This window comes from Falco cherrug, chromosome 2, assembly GCF_023634085.1.
Source record: "Falco cherrug isolate bFalChe1 chromosome 2, bFalChe1.pri, whole genome shotgun sequence".
In the NCBI taxonomy this organism is placed as follows: Eukaryota; Metazoa; Chordata; class Aves; order Falconiformes; family Falconidae; genus Falco; species Falco cherrug.
In genome coordinates this window covers 71796387-71817616 of record NC_073698.1, presented here as the reverse complement: position 1 = coordinate 71817616, position 21230 = coordinate 71796387, and the positions used below count along the sequence as shown (strand labels likewise).

Here is a 21230-nt window from a genome sequence, read left to right as displayed (position 1 = left end):
TCTCCACACCTCTGTGTGAAAGGGCCATGCATCACGCAATTTGATATGTTCTTCTGCAGGGAAACATGTGCATATGGCATATGCCTATTCGTATGTAGCCCTGCCCGTACACAGAGGACATTGTTTAACCATCCAAGCAGGACACTATTAGCTGGATTTTTTTGCCTTACTGCTGAAATGCTACACACTCCTCATCAACACAGCCATGAAGTGTCAGGTAAAGGGGCAGGCTGTGGGTGCTCGCTGCTCCAGGGAAAGAGCCTTCTGACCCCTCTGCTGTTTCACACCTTAAATAGTCATTGAACAGGCCTCAGCTTACCATCTCTTTGCTATTTATACCACCACCAGCACCAGCATCTGCTACACTGTAAGCACCCGTTTGCTGCAGTGCCATCTGAGGGAAGGAAGGGCTGAATCTCCCAGCAACACTTGACTGTCCACATGCTAAACCATGTTCAACAATGTACTTGGCTCCTTCTTTCCATCCAGATTTCCCCAGGAAGAAGATGCGGTTATGCAGCTGGATGGGGGCTCCCTGTTTCTATCAAGATCAGTGGGGTACTATCTCCCTCAGGGCATGCACCCCTGTGCCTCTGCATGCAAACAGGGACCGTGGACAGGTCAGCTCGGTGACACCTTCAGAAGAGACAGAAAAGCAAAAGCATATAGCATGGGTGAGATACATATTCTACCACTGGACTGAGCAAACCTAGAGATAGTGGCTTGAGTGTAAATTACGTTGAAATCAATTTGTGTAACTGATGCTTTTAAGATGCACATTTAATGGCAAGAACATACTAGGTATTTCTTATTTTGACTAAGGAGGTTTTGCTAATTTTCCTTTTCTTTTAGCTCAATCTCCAAGTCAAAACAATATTTTATATACATGGACAGGACACATGCATGCATTAGCCACTGAAGAGATGACTGTGGAGCAATGAGACAACCTTATGAAGTCTGACCGAGCCATGAAAATAATTCAGGGTTGGTCATCCCTTCTGGTCCCGAAGTTTCCTGGCCCAAATTCCTGAGAGGAGTATGCAAAGGGAAGGCCAGCCTCTCTTGCAGAAATTCTTCCCAAGTTTTTATACTGGCTATAGTGCATATAACGGACACAACCTCAGGATTTTAGCTAAAGCCTGGTAAAAAAGACTTGCTTCATCATTTAGAGCAATCAAATAGAAAAAACAGTTTGGAATTTTTTGAGTGATATAACCATGACTGTAAGGTACAAGTTTATGTATGTGGTTTCAGGAAATTTTAATTTAACAGTAGAAAATGGAATAAGTCAGGCTGAACATCAATATAAGATAAGCTAACATAGTAAGATCTTTTAGAAAGTAACTGAGGTCTCCAAAGGCAATGTCTTAAGACTTTTACAGAACAGAGTAGACAGAAGACTAGAAACAGGCACTGCCAGTGGACTGCTCATTAAATGACAAGCCACGCGCATTTTTTCATCTGCGCCATCACACCAAGACACTTTCCTGCAGAAAGGTTGAAGAAGCTAATGGGACAATGAAGACTATTTCTACCCATGCCCATTGCACAACTTTACTCAGCTATATATATTGGTATTTTGATTTGATGAAGTCTTCCAAGAAGGTTAAATTACCAAGAATTTCCTACAGGGTAACTCTGGTGTAACATGATCCAGAATTAATTTCTCACTCCACCCTAATATGTTCATCTGATCAGATGTTTCTGAAGCATCTTAGAGCAAGCCCTTCCTGTCTTCTTTTCTGAAGTAGCTTGGAGCCATTCTCCAGCCTCCCTAAGCCCTTTATTCCTTACACATATGCTTTTACTTTCTGACTACTTCAGATATCTATAACCTAATCTGCACTACTTTCTCGTTATTCCTGAGTGACCATTATCAGTACCAAGTATCCTGCTCCCCCAAACCTTTCTACCCTAATTTCTTGCAACACCTTATCTCACCTAAGCCCTCAAATGCATCTTCCTGATCCTGCACTCTCAACCTAGCCACAGGTACCCAGCACCCACCAGCAGTTCACTGACCTCCGGCATCCCTCACCAGATACCTCTTTCTTCACCAGCATTCTATGGGTTCTTCCCTTCATCTAAACAAGCAAAGGCAGAATTGAAAGTTATTGGGGTTTCTTGAGCTTCTAGGTGCACTATATTCCCCCCCTACACCCACCTAGACAAAGGTGGAGGACTGAACCCAATTTGAGTGCGCTCATGTGTGCTATGCTTGCACAGCCTTGGGCTTTATGTTGCATGGAGAGGAAACTCTGCAGCTCCTCTACAACACAGCTACAGGACCAGCTGCTGACTAGAACATCCCATAGTTTTAGGTGGCTGGCACACCACCTGTCTCCAAACTACATGAGTATGGGGATGGGAAACACCAGTGGAAATAAGTAGGATGGGACTCATGTCACCAAACACAGACATGGATAGTAACAGCAGGTACTATGCTCATTTTTTCTGCCACTGTGAAAAAAACAGGAACCTTCCTAGTGGAGTGAGTGGAGAGAAATAAGCATCTTTCATACTAAAGCAGACATCTGAAATAATGCAGACACCTAACTCCTTAAGAAAGTCCCTCCCCTGCACTGGGAGCAATTCTGAGCCAAGAGGCTCAGCTGCAGCCGTCAACATTACATATAAGTAAAATAGCTGAGGTGAATCCCACCCATCCTGCCTGGTGCACTCCATCACAGCGTATTTTAGACTACTCACTGGCAGTCTGATGTTTCAGCACAAACATAAATGTACTTCAGGGAATGGTATTTCCGATTAGGCAGATGAAGATTCCAGTTTCAGTCTAAGTGAAACGACTAGGGAGTTCATTGTAATGTCATCCTCCCCTGGTAATAAAAAAAGATAGCATAGCTGTAACAATTCTTCAGCATCTACCAGGTACTTTCAAAGCCCCCAGCTGCAGAAGGTAGGACCTGTTTGCAGATTTGGGAAAAATCAAGTCACCGACGCAGCTGTGCTTTCCTGGGTGTGCCTGGGGGGTACTGTCAGGGCACTGCTTCCCTCCGGTTTCTGCTCAGTCACCCCATCCTCGCCATGCACAGGTCAGGTTGGCCCTCCTGGTTTGTCCTTATAAAGTGGGGGGAACACAAGGCAACCTGGCAGAAATTGTACCAGATAACCCCAAGGGAAAGTTGGGTCTGCCTCTGTGCTAAGCGCAGACCTGGAACTAAAGTTGGACCTTTTGTAACTCCTCAAAGTTCAGGCAAACATCCCTCATCCAAGGATGGGCTGGATCTGGTTTGGGTTTTGTCTTTTAATCAATTCTGCCCTTGCTGTGCAAGTTCCCATCTCTGTGATGGAGATCTCTGCAGGGCTCTGCCCACTTTTATTGCCAGCAGAATAGGCTTTTGTCACGCACTCTACATAGGGACTATATTTGGGCAGGTTGTAATTGCCCATTTTGAATGTATTATACCACAGTCTCCTCTGATGTTTTCCTCTCACTGGGTAAATCCAGCCCTGGATTTTTCAAAACAACAAATCTTCGTTCCTTGAAGGACAGCTTTTGAGAAATGGGGCAATGTGCAATCAAAGCGGAGAGATGGGAACCAACAGGCTTGGTGTTGAAACACGAATCCTGCTGCTGTCCTCAGGGAAGGGCCCTTCACTTCATATATGCCTATTTTCTCTTGCTCTGTCAAAATCTGAATTGATGAAAAGCAGCTGAAAGTCCTTGCCACTGCAGTGGTTTTTCAACACTTGCGAGATTCAGCCCAATGTGAAGAAATTATTTTTTTTTTCCAGCTTCAGGCAGTTTGAAGCTTGAATATGAAAGAAAAGGCAGCAAGTGTAACGCTGGGGGAGGAAATGCGTATTTATATGGCTTGATAGCTCCTAATTAGTTTTGTAATATTTATACAATGCCCAAAAGCATTGACAGATCCCTTTCTGTAAATATAAATGGATGCATAAATGAAATCTTCCCTTTGAAATAAGAACAACGTATTCAAATTGAACATAAATGTTCCCGTCCAGACGGCTGGCTGACTGAAAACCAAGGGTTCATTTTAAAGCACAGTTTTGCTGGTCACTCCTTGCTCAGGGCCATGCAAGTAGACCCGCATCTGGGAAGGGCTCCCTTCTGGCAAAGTCGGCGCTTGAGAACCTACACATTTTTCATAGAAAAAATTCCCCTTAAAAACCCCAAGCGAACAAAACCTGGCTTTCCTGGTGGGAGCTTGAAAGCAGCACCCTTATCTTCCAGCCAACTGGTTTTATAATCCACAGCTCTACGGCCTTGAGTGGTTAGCTTGCTAATCCAGTGCTTCATAGAAGAGCAGACATCGTGCTCACACGCATCCAGGACGTGCGTGCACTTGCACACACCGCTGTAACCCTCGGTGCTAATGTAAGGAACAGTTATTTTCAGCCCAGAGCAGCCCGTGTACCACCAAGCAGCGTGGTCGTGCTGCCATCAAGTGGGTGCATTCCTGAATTGTGACTATCTTCCAGGAGCGGTAAAAAGAACGATTTCAGGGCTGTACTAAAAATTTTCTAGTTTCTTAACACCGTACTGACAAATATCTGCAATCTCCAGCTGATAAATTACGCATATGCAGATTAATGGGACAGATGTAACTGTAACCACTCTCAGGATCTCTGGCAACCTTCAGTTGCCATAATAATATGGGGAAAATCTGTTTATACAGTATCTCTTCAGATAAGTGACCATGTCACATGTGAAGTCTCACATTCTATCAGGTGCCTGGCAGTCCTAGTGGCAGCAAAAGGGTTTTGGGGTTCTTTCAAAATTACAGCGAGAATGGGGGCTCTAAGGAGCCTACCCCTTGTGATGACACAGAAAGATTCTTCAATATCTACAAGCTAATAGAAAATCATTAAGAAAAAGCCTATGAGCTGCTGGTGAAAATTTAATTTATAGTCCAAAAACTTAGCTCGAGTGAGCATTTTCTGCTTCATACAACTTCTGGCTTCTTTGCAGCTTTTTTTCTAGCATCCTACAGCAAAGTTTATCAAAGCTTCTGTCTTTACTGCCAGTTCCCACTGAGTGAAAAAAAAATGCAGCTCACTGAGACATGTTGGTTCTCTTCTTAGCCTGAAAATGTTGCTTAAATTACTGTCCCCATTTTTCAGAATAGTTTCATGGAATAAATGAATTTTATGCTTTTTACAACACCTATTTCTCAGATATGATAAACTAAATATCTATTAAGTTTTTAAAGAGAAAGAATAAAATGTTTGCCTCCATTCACCAAGCTATTTTCTATACAGATTAGTGAAATATGAAGCATATTTGCTAGTGCTTTTTTACCACAGCGCTCTTACTAAAAAAGAAATATTTAAAAGCGGGGATATGGACAATACTCCCCTCTAGGGGCAGAAACAGAATTTGCAACATTCAGTTCAGCAGCATACCATTTGTAATCCACATTAGCAAAATAAAATAAATAGGGCCTACGAAATCAAAGACAACCAGAATTATTAAGTTATTCCCTGCAGAGAATACTTCTGCCTATGACATCTGTCCAAAGAGCACGTTGTGTTCCTATATCCATGCAGAAGGGTTTTAATACTGCATGTATATAGAAGCCCATTTATCAGATTTCCCTAGCAACATATACCCCATTAACTTCTGACCCAGACAACGTATCATCAAATGCAAAATGCAAAGAATACATTTTTCTTCATAAGTAAACACATGCATCATGAAAACATATATACTGACAAGTGCTAAAGCTGGAAGTTTGCTCAGCTGATCGTACTGGGTGTATTTAGAAGTCAAGGAAGACGGAAGGTCAGCATCAGCTCGGCTGCTTTCCTCCTCTTCATTCAGGCAGCCAGATGCAAGGTTGAAAAAGCAATTCAGGCATCTCAGTCAATGACAGAGGGTCCAATCCTCCCCGCACAAAGTACTCCTACGTACAGTCTGGGAAGTTCGCAATTCCTCCTTGGAAACGAGGGGAATGCAGAGCTAACAGAGGGTTGTCTCCACATCCCCAGATCCTGAGAACCAAGTAAGCCTGATGGGAGCCACAGGAGATGGGGCTCAAGCCCTGGCTAAGTCCCAGTACCTTCAACCAGCGCATCACAGCTGAGACAAGCAGCTCTCCCGTCAAAGAGCCCAATGCAGCCTACCTTCTTACAGAAAGCCATCCTAGGTAGCACTGCTGAGCTGTTATCTTCACTGGGACATGCAAAGGCAGCTGGAAGGGCTGGCTGCATGACATAGCCATGGGATGGGATCCTCAAGCCACCTCATGGCAGAGTATCACTCACACTGCTGAAACGCCCATCACAAGAAACTGCTATCCCTAAAGTAGCACAGCTCCATGCATGCTACAAAAGTGGTCTCCTGACTTGTGTTTAAACTGAATAGCATAGACAGTCTTTTATTTTTAAAGTTATTACTTGCAATAGTGGAAGGCAAGCTATTTAAAAAGCTTTGCACTCCATTTCTTATCACATACACCATGGTTAGTGGGAATTTATTTCCACATACATGCACACCCACACACAATACTCTACCAAAAAAAAAAAATTATGTTGCATGTTTTTTAGGTTACACAAGCATTCTGTGTCTTTCTGTAGCCTACAAAAAACATCAATCCCAAAAAGCTTTCCCCCTGTCAAAACCAGGGGAAAAGAGACTGAGTGGGATGATGAGGAAGTCTGTGTCAAACCCAAATTTTTCTTCAGCTGTATATGCTGAGCAGAGCACTGTCTTTTCCTCAACACACCTATAGCCTGTGGCACCTAATGAGACAATACTCTGCCATGGTCACAGGGTAGGCACCTCCACAGTGCAAACTCAGATTCAGCAGTGAGCTCACCTTGGTCTTGCTCACCCAGGTCTCACTCTGCTACCTCAGATGGCTCAGCTCATTGCCTCATGAGTCAGTCCTTCGCTGCATTTATTTAACACTGCAAAACCCAATGCCTGCACAGAAATAGCATGCCAGCTGCGAATCTACCACATAACATAATGTTTTGCTTCAGGCTGTGAGCCTGATCTGGACTTACACAAGTAATTTATACAGATAATCAAGAATCGCTCCTGCAGCAGTCTTTGGAGTGGTACTAGTGTAGTCCTAGCAGCAGTGAGACTGGTTTCGAGGCTGGCATTGCAAATATTTTTGTGAAAATAAGTTTCTTTGACAGTTATTCTGACTTCTATTCATTTAAGTATGTATGTGTAACCTCACATTGTTTCAGTTTATTACTGCAGCGATCACTAACTTGGGGCTAGTATGAACAGCAATACAAATAGTAGAAGAGAAAATGAAGGGGGACGGGGTGTCCGTCTTTTAAACATGTTTTCTATAGCATCTAAGACTTTTTAGCATCTAGTGCAGTTACAACTGTGATGGTCTAAAGCTGTAAGTCCTTACATAAGGATATCTTACTTCTCCTCAATCTTTTTCCCTTTCAGAAGAAGGGATTTAAGGCTAGGGCCAAAAGAAATAAATAAGCAAACGAACAAACAAACCAACCCAGGTCAAAACCACCTGAAATAAAATTTGAGAAGGTCCAGGTGCTTGTGTATAAGCCCCAACAAGTCTTGATGACTGGGCCTTCAGAAGTGAACTTGGGGTTCATCCTCCTCAACGCGCAGCTGCAGGTGGCGGTGGGCTCTGCCCCGCAGGGCCAGCCCTGCAGCAGGATAGGTGCTGGTGGGAGCGCAGCTCCCCCCTCCCTTAGTTGGGGGCTGCCTGCTGAAAACATGGGCAATCTCAGCTTCACCTGACTTCAGGCTCCCAAGCACTTTGCTGGGTCTTGGGCACCACTCTGGGCTCATACATGAAAAGCTCAGAATAATACTTTGTTGCTTGGTAGGTTTTTCCTTTCATGTCTTTTTCAAGTGTTGTCCATATGACTACACTTTTGGAGAAAATCCTGTTGCAGATAGATGACAGTCTCAATTACTACAGGCTAATTACCTTTCATGAGAAAATTGCCATAAACCAATGTGGGATTTGGCCTGAGAAGATTTTCAGACAATCTTCTAACATCACTGATATATCTTATAACTAAGTTATGCAATGATGAAGCTTGACAGTATCCTCTAATCAGATGAGAAGCATGACCCTGAAGATCTGAGACACCAATTTGCTTCTCTGCCAATATAATGTGCCAGCTTTGTTTTCAGAGAAGTACTTGCTAAGCAGCTTCACAGTGCTGCTAGATTATTTTACTTATCCCTATGATTTGCCTTTTAGCACTATTACTGAAATTGAAAAAAAAAAATAATAACAACAGCTCCAACGGTTCAAGATGTACTGCCCCAGAACAAGATCTCAGTTTCTGGTCTTGGAGACAGTTCTCCTGCAATCAGCACTGCAGCTGCAAATACAAACAGTAAGAGAGAACAGATCTTCATATAAAAAAGCTGGACTGAATCATCAAATCTGTTGAGAATATGCCTTCCATTTAATCAAAGGAAATATTTAAGCACTAGCAGTATTCAGAAGCTACAGATTAATTGGTACTTGTAGTCAGCGATTATGTTTTCCATTTTTCTTGATATTCAAATCAATATGTGTGAAAGATTGTTTGCCCAGCTCTACTAGGAGTGGGGGAAGTGATGCTCCCCACAAGTGTTTGCAGAGCTAGTTGGGAATCAGCATCAAAAGAAATCGATTCCAGTTATTACCTCATGGTGTACAGCAGAGTGCCATCGTCCTCCAGGCGCAGAAGTTTGTTTGGGGTTGTCATGTTGTGAGCGATAGACTTCTTGCCATTGTGGAAAAAAGTGTCCGGGGTCCAAATCTTGCTGGCGAGCAGGTTGTTAAGAGGGAGGCGTTGCATAGGTCCTTTGAAGCGCAGCCTTTCATCTTTCCAGCTTTGTCGGAAAAAAACATCAATGGTATATTCCTGGCACAAAGAAACAGTCAAGGTATTGTAGGATCTGAATAGAAGCAATGGTTCCAAATATGACTTTAGCAAAGTAAATACAATGGAGTTGAAAGCCACATGCTTGAACTTACCATTTCTGTGTCTGACACAGGACCAAAACTGGTAACATAGATGTCTGTTTTCACCTGAGTTATTCTCTCTGTAATAAACATAGGCTCTGCATTAGTAATTGCTTTAAGATGCAAATACATGCTTGTGATGCATTCCTTTATTAACAATATCTGAATCACTCAAAAATCTCCAAAAGCCTGAAATTGAGAAGATGTTTGAGGAGGAATTTCATCCCTTATCAAATGCAGTTGTTGACCTTTGGGAACCCAGGCTCTCTTCTCATAATCAGTGGGAAATTACAGGCCCTTCAAGGGTGCAAGTCCTCTGACCAACAGGTTTTGATCATAAATCACAGAATGGTTGGTGTTGGAAGAGACCTTGAAGATCTAGTTCAAGCCCCCCTGCCATGGGCAGGGACACCTTCCACTAGACCAGGTTGCTCAAAGCCCCATCCAGCCTGGCCTTGGACACCTCCAGGGATGGGGCATCCACAGCTTCTCCGGGAAACCTGTTCCAGTGCCTCACCACCCTCACAGTGAAGAATTTCTTCCTAATATCTCATCAAAATGTACCCCCTTTCAGTTTAAAACCATTACATCTTATCACTGCACTCCCTGATAAAGAGTCCCTCCCAATCTTTCCTTGTAGCCCCCCTTTGGGTACTGGAAGGCTGCTATAGGGTCTCCCCAGAGCCTTCTCTTCTCCAAGCTGAACAACCCCAACTCTGTCAGCCTGTCTTCATAGGAGAGGTGCTCCAGCCCGTTGATCACCCTCGTGGCCCTCCTCCGGACCCGCTCGAGCAGGTCCATGTCTTTCATATGCTGGGGGCCCCAGAGCTGAACACAGTACTAATAAAAGAAGAGTACAGGGGGAGAATCACCTCCCTCGACCTGCTGGCCACACTGCTTTTGATGCAGTCCAGGATACGGCTGGCTTTCTGGGCTGCGAGCACACACTGACAGCACGTATTCGATACCTACTACAGGATGAGATAAAGTGTATCTTGGAAGGACCTATTCTCCTCCGCTGACTTGGGTGACCTGCCTGATTTCAGACATCTATGTTATAGATTTCCAGAGTCAGGTGAAATTAATTCTACCCTCAAGACTCCAAGTCGTTCTGGCATCTTTTTAAATCCAGTACTAATTTAATTTAAGGGCAGAAATTTCAGAAGTTTGTTACATAAGATACAAGCATCGAGCCCTATTTTCAAGCATATCTGTGTAAAGTGAGAGGAGAAGGAGAGAAAGGGATGAAAGCAATGTGTTGGTCTCACAAGAGGAAAGGGTGGGGGTAGCCAGATTAAAAAAGGGCCAGAAAGAAACATAACAGATGGTTTACACATGGGTAGAAGATGAGAGAAATCTGGGGGATAGAGAGCTGAAGGAGGGCTCAACAAGGTTAGGATGGCAAGCAACTATTCACATGTTACAGTTTTAAAATAGCTGCTGTAGAGGTTATCAAAATGACATATCAATACAGATTTGCTGTAGCTGTCTAAAAATGGATGGTTTGGAGATCTGTATTTAACACAGTTTTTTGTCATCGGCGTAATTTTATACATGCTGACCAGTGAGGGAATCTTGCAGCAACCTGCTAGCACCCTGTCTCGCTCACCTTAGGGAGTACCAGAAAGAAAAGAAACCCAAACTGCATTCAATTACAGAAAAAATGCATCACATGTGCTCTCCTAACCCAACCTCAGAGGACCTCGATGACTGAAAGAAGACTTTCAGTGACTTTTGTATTGTGCTCCGTTTACCAGGAGACAAATCTACTTCCTGAGCTTCATTTAGCTAACGAAACGCAACTCTGTTTTCAAGGCCCATGCAAAGGGCAGGTACCCATTTGGGAGGGCATAGCAGAATGGCCACAGCAAATGCGTTATCCTACCTCCCAGTCCTGGGCGCAGTCTGTTGTCGTAGCCGTCCAGCAGACCATCCAAAATCCTGGTGAATATAGTGATGTTATCATTGGCATCCTCTTTTCCTGATGCTGTTGGCATTTGCGAGAAGCTATTTTATGTAAACGGAAAGAAACACGTCAAAATTCATACCAGCCTCAAGGGGCTTCATTCTCAAGGGAACTTGGTGACAGAGCCTCCAAGCCTCTGCCCTCTCCTGCTGCTCCAGCTGAATGGCATAAGGAGCTGTGTTGATTTATTACTGCTATAAGCCATCATAAGCAGCTCTCCCCGGAGGAGAAGGACCTATGCCATGGAGGTACAGCCCTGGGGGTGCTGGTTGGGGGACACCTGAGCCCACTGACCCTCCTACCATATTGCACAGGGAGATCCCAGTTCCCTGTGCTGCCCTGGCCTGCGTCAGCCCCACTGCTATCCAAAGCTGGCATGTCTCTGCACCCTGCAGGGAGCAAGGTCAGCTCACAGGGCCAACAAAAGCTGTCCCTGGTTTTTCCCCTGGTTAGCTCTCCGGCCTGTGCGAACTGCGTCAGCTGGCAGGGGAGCTGCACGAGCAGCATGGGTTTGCCTGGGGACACTCTTTCAAGTCTGCCTGAAGGTACTCTTTAATCCTTACACGCCAAACAGCTTCTAATTTCCACAGTTTATGTAATTTATTGCCAGAACAAAGGCTAAGCAAATTCCCGTTGCATTCAAAAATCCCACCCCAGATCACTGGGGTATCTGAAAAAACATACTGCAGGATAGAAAACACTGTTCTTCATTCCTCGTCTTTATTTTGCATAATTAGTCCTCCCTTGTAGTATGCAAATAACAGCAAGGTGTAGTGAGCCCAATTTTGTATGTTTTGGGCCAGATTTGTTTTTATACTCAACTCTTTTTTTATTTCACCATTTTATCTGTGGCTCAGACCTAAGAAGCTGCTCACAGCTCATAGCACAACTATAACTTGCATTTTTAAGTCCATTTGATTTTCATTTAAAGATGCTTAGGAGAATCCCCTGCCTGCTAATGCCTTTGCTTACCTAAAGAACAGGCACATAAGTTTATCCATAAGCATGCTTCACCTGCAGCAAGCAATGAGCATCTCTTAAGACAGCAAGTTTGCTCACACTCAGTGCTTATTCAAGTTTCAGTCTCTGCTAAAATCACCAACAAATGCTCCAGCTGTGACAGGGCACACCACCCCGCTGGGAGCTGTACCTTGCCTCATGCACCCTTGCCAGCAGTCTGGAATCACTTACAGTCCAACAACCTGAACTTGATGTGAGCCAGTCACCCAGAGATAAAAAAATAACACACACATACACCCATGTTTATTTACTACCAGTCCCCAGGGAAATAAATCAGTAAATAAATAGAGAAACTCAAAGCATCCCTCTGAACAGCTTGCCTTGCAGAATGCTTGTAACATTTGCATTAGGCTTACCTAATGGAACAGGATTTACACAAAGACAGGCAAGGCACCTCAACCTGGTTTCACCTGCACAAGGTTTACACTAACAGAACCTCACTGACACCTGTGTAATGGCTCTGGAAGTTGCAGTGACCTGGCGTAGGATGAGCTGCTGATGGCCCCATACCACCACCCAGACATGGGAACTCCCAGTCCCATGCCTGTTCCCTTTAGAGCTTGTGTGCTTTAGCTGGAAAAGGAAAGGACTGTAAAGCCTCTTAGGGAAGAGGAGCAAGGCTGGCAGTGGGAGCATGTGTCTGATTTCCAGAAACACCAAAGCACTCGCAAATGCCTGGCTAGGGGTGCTCCCTGGGGCCTGAGTGCCTCTGGCACTGCTGAGACCCCATGCTGGAAAGCCCAGGGCTGCCAAGGAGCTCCCCTTCACTGCAGGCAGAGGCATAGCCACAAATTTCACCCATTTTTCAGGCCATCCCATCTCTCTGTGGTCAAAAGACCAACTTAATTCCATTTTCTGTGCTGTAACCACAGCCTCTAGTGAGTAACTGAGGCAGACAACGTTGCAGGTTCTTTTGACTACAAGGAAAGACAGTTAATACAGCAGGTGCAAAATTATTACAGAAACACTAGACTTCCTTGCACCCTAGACCGCTCAAGACGAAAGACTGTACACTTTTTTGTCAGTTGTAATCAAAGGAATTCACCACATAAAGGTGAATATTTGCAAGCAGCAGCCTAACGAATACAAACAGGAGACAGAAGTTACAAGGGTTCTTCATATGCAGCAACCAAAACTAATACTTTGGTAAAACCCTAGAATACTATTTTAAACTTTTCTCATTTATTTTAGCTTCTTTTTTTTTATAAGGAAATGATACTTATCATGCTGTCTGCCTGCTTCACCGTATCAATGTAGGAACCTGTTTTCATTTTCCAATGCATCTGACAAAGAAGCAGAGAGATCAAACTTCATTTCATTCCTACAAGTTTCATGAGAAGCAGTGACTAGACAAGGGGAGAGTGCTCTAAATTAGTGCCTCATTAAGTAAAAATGTGAGGTCAGCAGTCATCTATTCCCTCTGGCTCACTGACTAGGCCAGTCAGCACACATGTAGCTCAGAAACAGCCTCAGCAAAACCAGCCCACCTCTTCTCTGCTAATTAAGAGATACGGAGGAGACTTGCAGGGTGATTAGAAAAGATCCTAGGAGAACAGGACTGCAGAGGTAAGATGTAGGTGTTGCAATCGGAGATGGGAGCAAGGGATGCCAAATGCAGAGCCAGGATTATTGCAAAGGTACTGTGCAAGGGGCACAGGATACAAAGCTTCACTAGTTTCTCTGCTCTTGAAAATGCTTGTTATTTTTAGTGCTTATGGCTGAATTCAAAGCCAACCGAGCTCAGAGGGAAGATTTCTATTGATCTGTTTTTGTGAGGATGGGACAAAATATCCTTAGCTCTCGTCACTGCTCCTCTGAATCTAACAAGTGTAATGAATGCCACTCCCTTCTATCTCAGCTATGTACACCTTTCACAAGAGTAGTACACACACCACAAATACTGAAATACTTTTATATCTCCACAAGAAAAGCTGATTAATAGATGAAAAAGATGTAGAAACAACTAGGATGAAGACTCCTAAAAAGTCTGCTCTTCATCTGCAAAATTGCGATCCAATTTAGATTTGGCAGACTGTTTCACCCGAAAAAGAAGGCATCTGATGCTGAATTTCGGCAAAATGTCAGTATTATGTAAAGTTGCATTTGTAGATGGATTACTGTTTGCCGTTAGTGCAAATGTTACTTTTGCTTTCACAGAAGAGCGAGTGTTTAATTTCTATTTTTGAGATTGCTGGTGACATTCGTGTTCTGGGGTAAGTGCTGAGTTTGTCTTTTATGACATAAGACCTTTAAACTATACTTGCAAAGTTAAGTGCATTAGATACTATAGCTCTATGAATATAGAGAAAACGGGTGATACCCTAAATTAATTACTTCCACACAGCTAAAGTTTTTTTGTTTTCTTTTATCAACATTTTAGTAGGTTAGCACATTATTGCCTACCTGCAACCAAAAATGTTTTTATAGCAAACCTTTTCAGTTATTGATAAAAATAAACCTAGAAAAGAACCTTAGGAAAATGCTAAGAAAATTCTATGATAATTACATTTAAAACTCAATACTGAACATAAACTAAACCAACCAGGAATACTTCTCATCATATTTATTTAATATTGCAATTCCAGGGTGACTGAAAAAATCAGAAGCCACAGAAGGGGCCCATCAGTGTAAAATGCAATAACTTTCTAAAGATGCTCAGCTACCTCTTCTGATGAGTTAATTATTTATCATTTTAAACGTCACGGTCTTTTTTTGCCATCTAGTCAAAATCATGACAGGTACTATTGTAGCTTAGTTGTAATGAGAGGAAAACATATGGTAGATATTTCATGATTTTCCCAAATCCTTAAAAAAAAAATTTAAAAAAAATGGTGAGAGAGACTGGAAAAATAACTGAGGAGTAATTATTTTGCTGTTGAAAGTTGTGGGGTTTTTTTCTTTCTCTCTCTCAAGAGTAGAGTTTCCAGTAACTTGCTATAGTAGGATTGGAATTATACCAGAACTTAAGACAAATCAACAGTTTGTGCAAAAGACAGTGGTGAATACACTTGCACACTTTTGGATACTGCCAGCTGGCCAGACGTCAAAGGAAATAGATTTACTTTTCTAAGTCAATTTCTTGCCATCCCTTTCTTAGAGAACCTTGAGATCTAAAAATGCTGGTATTTTGTGAATTTGTGCAATGAAGACGCAATTCTTTCACATCAGATTAGAATAGAGGAGAGAACTGACTAAAACAATGAAACTTTAATGGTCTTTCCAGATCCTTAAAGAATAATTTAATTCTTTTAGTTAGCAAAAGCAGTATTTTACTGCCTTCTGGGAATGAGTAATTTGTGAGCAGTGCATTAAGTCTTTTTTTCATAGGACATCTTACCATCCTCACCCCCTTGCACCTTAATGCCCCTTTCAGTATCCTGAATTTCTCCTACAGTCATTAAACACCTCCCAGTAATCTCGGCTCCCCAGGTCACCGGCCTGCAGCTTCATGAGGCAACGTATGCCAGGGCTGGTCCTGCACCAGGCACGTGCTGGATGGCCTGCAGGTCCATGCCTGCTATTTGGCCAGCTGGCAGGCCAAGCGAAACAGAATTGCTGAAGCTGCAGCTTTCCGGTCAGCAGAGGGATTAACTGACGTCTGTCTGCCTCCTCCAAGCGGTCCTAGGTACCCACTTAGTTTTCCAATTATTAAAATCATCTAATGGCTTCAAAAAGCTATCTGGAGACATGGAGAAGGAAAGGAAAACAGGATAAAAAAATAAATAGACAAGCATGATTGCAGAAGAATATAGCAATTCTTACAAAATTAGAATAAAAAATATGAGGAAGAACTCCCTACCATTTACTTGGAAAGAGATAACCCAGCAAAACTAACTGCTTAGGGTTGCAGAGACTAGCTTGAAATAACAGCCTGAAGGAAAGGTATGTTTAGCCTAAATAGCAGGATTATGGTCTTAGTGATAAGGGCTGCGAGCTAGCGGAAAAGTATGTGAGACTACAGACATGCCACGGGCTGAATTCTTACAATGTACAGTCGGCCTGCGTTGGCTACATTTAATTGGGATCTTCTGTTTTCCGTGTTGCTACTATTACAAGTATTATTACCAGATGGCAGCTAAACTGTGGGTACACCAACAACACGCATCCCTGTTGGTTTTGGCTCTTGCATAGATTTCTGAAATCGCATGTTCAAAACACAAACGCACAGGGACTGTGTGTCACCAGTGTGTCCCCAGACACGTGCCTATGGACAGCCTGGGGCTTGCAAAGAGTCAGAATGCAGTAAGGCTGGCCACCATGGGGCCTACCACATGCTACCTCATCTCAAGGAGGTCTCAGTGCAGGCAGTCACCCACGGTGCCACCCTCGCAGGGCTGCCACTAAGCGGACTCCCTGAGAGGGCCCACAAGGAATCACTCTTGTCCGGTCTGAAAATACTCTTCACAGTTCTATTTGACTTTCTGAATTATTCTCTAGCTCTATTATTAATGTTTACTTTCAAGACAATTGTGAACTACCTTGAAACGTTTCAGTAAAATACCTTAACTTGTTAGAGCATTATACAACTCAAGGCTGATTTCAAGCAAGCTTGAAAAAGCCTTGACTTGTGCTGGACCGTTTCTGCAGAAGTAGACTCATAGAACTGTCACATCAACAATGGTAGGGGACTTCACACCCTCTTCTTGTTTCATCTGTATCTTTCAATTTAATTAAATGATTTTTCTTTAAATAACTTCTACCAACTATGCCCACAATCCCTCTCTACTGCCTGTTGATGTGCGTAACTCTTGATAGTCATTCCACATTTATGTTAAACATTAATCACAGACTTTTGCTGATATATCTGATGTATCCTAGGAGACTGAGATACATAATTCCTGTTTATTTTACCAGGCATTGTGCATCAAAATTCCCCAAGGTGGCTTTGGCTATGTCAGCAAAAACTGTATTTATGAATTAATATCAATATGGAATGACTATGGAGAATCATAGACAAATCTCTGCCTTCATCTGTAACGTCCTGCTGTATTTTGCTTTTGAATTTGAGCTCATTTGACCAATCACTTTTATATAGCACATCGCAAAACACACTGCAACGTAACGGTGCAGTCCAAACATGGATGAAGCTAATAAAGAAGAACCTGGTAGCAACAGCAAGTATTACCAGTACTAGATTCTTGCAGTTAACAAGCCAGCCTACATGTAAATTGTACCGTTCTGTCCTGAAGAGTCAGTCCCAAAGCACTTAGCAAATTACACTCTGAAACTGCTTCTGCCTCTGAAACAGAAGCAGTGGAGCATCCTCTGTCTTTTGAGCAGGGTCAAAATTCAGCCCTAAGGCAGTGTATGAATGGTGCAGCGAATTGGAGCTGCCTATCTCTGCAGGGCTGGACTAAAATTACTAAATCAGAAATGGGGGGTGGAGAGGTGTGTGTGTTATGTGATGATCTCATTTTAGTGCACAGAAGCTTTTTGAGTTACTCACAGAAAACAAGTGTCCTACTTTTCCTAAATGTCCTGTTCTGATTATCTGCTAGGTTACAGGTCACACTGATTCCTACCTGGGACTTAGATTCAGTATTTGCTTTGGCAGTGAAAGGGAGAGTTAAACCCTCTCTCTCTCTCTCTCTCTCTTTTTTTTTTTTTTAAACCTCATCTATCTATTCTTCTGTTAGAGGAGTAACACAACTAGAAGACCCCACACCAAACAGGTCATACTCAACTATTGCAATGTGTTGCCTTCTGCAGGAATGATGGACAATCAGGAAGGACTTAAGGTTATAGTCCTCAAGATTTGTTCAATGTGGTAATACTTCGTCAAATTACAACTATGTCAAGACAAGTTTAAAACCAGTCCCACACTATCTATGCCCTCTTTATTTCTGTCACAAAGAAGAGTTTTGCCTTAGACCACAGTGAAAGCAGGACCAAGATTTTCCAAGGTGAATAAATCAGTGCGCAGCTCTTTGCATCCTTTGTAGTGTGCAGTCCTACAACCGTTCATATAAGCCACTGTGGTCACAGCCTGCCTACACAGGACACATGCTGAGGATAAGGCTAAGTTTTGCTTACAGCATAGACAGTCATCACTCAAAAGTTTGGTCTTTTTCCTAGTTCTAATCTGGAAAAAATCACTCTTCTTGAAATCAGAAACTGATTTGCATCTCCATTTTGTATCTTATAGCAAGGAATTGATGGGTGTGCTTGTGAATCAGCACGTTGGGAGGATTCAATTTTTTCTGTTGAAATCATAAATAATTGTTCTCCTCCACAAAGAAGAAGCAACCTACGTTTCCTGAGCATTTGTGAAATGCTTTTTCTAGACTCCATTGCACAGCCCAATTTTGGAAAGTTCTTAAGATATCTGGGTTTAGGAAAAAACATATAAACAGAGGTTTTCTGATTGTTTTTCTTCTTCCTAAGAGCTATACTAGGAGTATTTTTCTGATACAGTTTTCAGAATATCACTGTCAGGAAAGCATCCAAAACAAAAATATGGAGACAGCATTCCTTGGTGTATGCTTCAGGGAAACACAATTTCTAATTATTCTAGCAAGTTTCAAACTCAGCCATCCTTCTGAGCAGTTATGATCTTAGCTTACTTGCTAGGAAAACCTGTACCAGCTAGCAGCATGCAGCGAGTCCTGCAGTTGCAGCCTTGCACTACTGCCTATAGCCTGCACCTGCCAGGCAAGAGGGAAGGTGCGAGCCCCCCCCCCCCCCCCCCCCCCCGTCGCAGACATGGAGGCAGGGAGCACTGCAGCCCCCCGCTTTGCTACGCCCAGGCAGAGCACTCAGCAGCTGTAGGGCCTGGTCTGAGCCCCCCATGCCCTGCAAGCCTTCCCGCCACAGTGTTGCGGGCATAAAGAACCAATAGGAGACAGTAAATTGGAGCAGGAAAGCAAATCGCTCCCTTCTCCCTGACACCAGCACATTAAGACAGAATGCAAAGCCCACTGTTTTGTCAGGCTGCTCCGCACCGCACGGAGCCAAGGTTTTTCATTTCCTTAAAAAATACCCAGCAAAAATTCAAACACAATTGGCAACTCACCCAAAGTGGCTGGCTAAACTCATGGAAACACAGAAGAGGAAGAAGTTTTTGATCATGATAAAGTCAGAGACCATCCCATTGTCCATTCCAGATGAGAGGAGGAACGCAGGTGGTTGCTTTGGTAAAGGTGCAGCTGCTCACTTTGTTCTTACGCTGCAACAATACAAAAAAAAGATAAATTATTACACAGATAAACAGCAGGACAGCCGAGTTCAGCTAACACCGCATCTTCTGCTATCTGTGTTTTTCACAAACTTATCTAGGCTTATGTAAACATCAGCTGTTTATGTAAAATTGTATATCTTCAAAGCCACGTTTTACCTTCTGCTGACAGCAGACTGCAAAATGGGAAAAATTCTTAGTGGCCCATTTTCCCCTTATATTCGTCCCCGATGTAAGTAACTAAAGAAATAGTCACCATTTTCCAAATGCCAGTTTCGACCCTTTACCTATTTCAACAACTTCCACCCGCCTGCAAACCCTGGGCTGTGTGCAGCCTCCGCATCCTTTCCTTCCATCGCAATTTTTTCCCATTAAATACCCAACTTCCTTTTCCAAAATCCCAGCTGAAATGCCAAGAAACACCTACTGCTTCTTGGAATTCACGCTGCTGCTGCACGGCTCAGCAAAAAGGGGGTGGGATGGGGTGGGGGGGTAAAAAGTGACCTTCCTCGCAAAGGCACATAAACCTCACGCTAGCACGAAGAATGACTGTAACACAGCTGCTCCAGCGACTGCCGCTTTTTGGATACCTGCCTCAGCGACCAGATCACCAATCTCAGCATCGTGCACTAACGTTTTCCTCTGCACCCTATTAAAAAAAAAACAAACAACAAAAAAAACCCCAAAAAACACAGAAGCACACCCCCCCCCGAAATCAAACGCAACAACAACAAAACAAAGCACCCCAAAACAAGCCCCAGAGATACGCCCAGCGGGGAGCTGCCTGGGCTCTCCGCCCGCACCCCGCGCTGCACCGCTCGGAGCCAGCCGCCGCCGCAGGGCGAACGGCCCGAACCGAACGCCGCCTCCCGGGCTCCCCCCGCCCGGCCCGCACCGCCCCGCGCCGGGTCCCGCTCCGCGCCGGGCACTGCGGGGCCGCCGCTGCCCTCCGCCCGCGCGCAGCCCCGGCCCGCCCGCACCCGCCCGCTCCGCTCCGCTCCGCCGCCCGCGCGCCGCGCTCCGGGCCGCGGGGGGGGTGGGGGGGTGGGGGGGCACCTGCCCGCCTGCGCCCGCTCCGCCGCCCCTTCCCTTCTCCCCTCGCGTCCCCGCGGCGCCCTCGGGCTCGCCCCCGCCCCGCCCGGCCGCCAAAGTTTCCCTCGGCCATGTGCGCGGCGCCGGGCGCAGCGGCGGCCGCTTCGGGGGGCTGCGGCCGGGGCTCCCCGCCGCCCCCCGCCGGCCCGGCCTGGCGCGGGAGCCCGGCGCTTACCAGCCGCCGGCGGGGGGACGAAGGCGAGGGGGCGGCGTTTGCCCGAAAGTTGCGGAGCGGCAGCGGGAGCGGAGCGGGAGCGGCGGCGCTGCCTCCCCGCCGCTGGCAGGCGCGGCCCCGCCGCAGCGCCGCCCCCGCTCGGAGCCCGCGGCCGGGAGCGCGGGGCGCGCCCGCTCCTCGGGGACCCCGGCGGGCACCCCCGGGGAGGGGCCGCGGCTCCGGGGCTCCCCGCACCAGCCTCCCGGGAGCAGCCCACCGTCCCCCCCGGGGCAGGGTCCCAGGCTCGGCCGTCCGGCACCGACCGTCCGCGGGGAGAGCCCCCGCCGCAGCCCGGCCGTGCAGGTGCCGTGTGACCGCGGGGCAGGGCCGTCCCCAGCGGCGGGAGAGGCTGGCCGGTGTGTGGGCTGCTTGCACGGGCTCACGTATGCAGGCGTGCCCACACCCGCACTGCCACACATCCCTACATCCATACATCCGTACATCCGTACATCTGGGTCTGCGTTCCTTCTGTGTAGCCGAGGGATCCGACCTGAACCACTGTAACTCCTCAGGGCTGAAGCAGGGGTTTGTACCCTCCGCGTTAACCCTCTTCGTGCATCCTCACTATTAAACACCCACGGTTTCTAGCGGTACTCAACATTTCAGGAGACCTGCAAGAGCTTGGAGGTTTTCTGGTGACTGTATGTAGTGGTATTCCAGAAAAATGGATGCACTGCTTCACAGCCTCAGTATCAGGAGCGTTACACTTGCTGTGTGTCCCAGTTGCACCTACTACATGCTGCTTGCGGGTCAGGAAGGATCGGTGCATTTTGACCTATCCAAAAGGTGACATGAGTGCTGCACAGTTCCAGTTCCCGG

General features: G+C 45.2%; 2 protein-coding genes across 4 annotated transcripts in view; one reads left to right on the top strand and one right to left on the bottom strand.

The window, feature by feature from the left end:
* GABRA5 (gamma-aminobutyric acid type A receptor subunit alpha5) overlaps window positions 1–21087 on the bottom strand; it is a 59960-nt gene extending 38873 nt beyond the window's left edge. Inside the window, exons 1-6 of one of the 3 annotated variants that reach the window (XM_055702730.1) lie at window positions 20373–21087; window positions 19700–19754; window positions 18944–19096; window positions 10831–10952; window positions 8958–9025; window positions 8624–8844 (exon numbers count right to left, since the gene is read on the bottom strand). In XM_055702730.1, the coding sequence (XP_055558705.1) occupies window positions 8624–8844; window positions 8958–9025; window positions 10831–10952; window positions 18944–19029 (497 nt within the window). In that variant the 5' untranslated portion in view covers window positions 19030–19096; window positions 19700–19754; window positions 20373–21087. Of the gene's footprint in view, window positions 1–8623; window positions 8845–8957; window positions 9026–10830; window positions 10953–18943; window positions 19097–19695; window positions 19755–20372 lie in introns of all 3 variants that reach the window. The other 2 variants (XM_055702728.1, XM_055702727.1) reach the window with 2 other exon arrangements.
* The window catches only part of GABRB3 (gamma-aminobutyric acid type A receptor subunit beta3), a 199960-nt gene that overhangs the window by 30970 nt on the left and 147760 nt on the right, over window positions 1–21230 (top strand). The window lies entirely within an intron of this gene.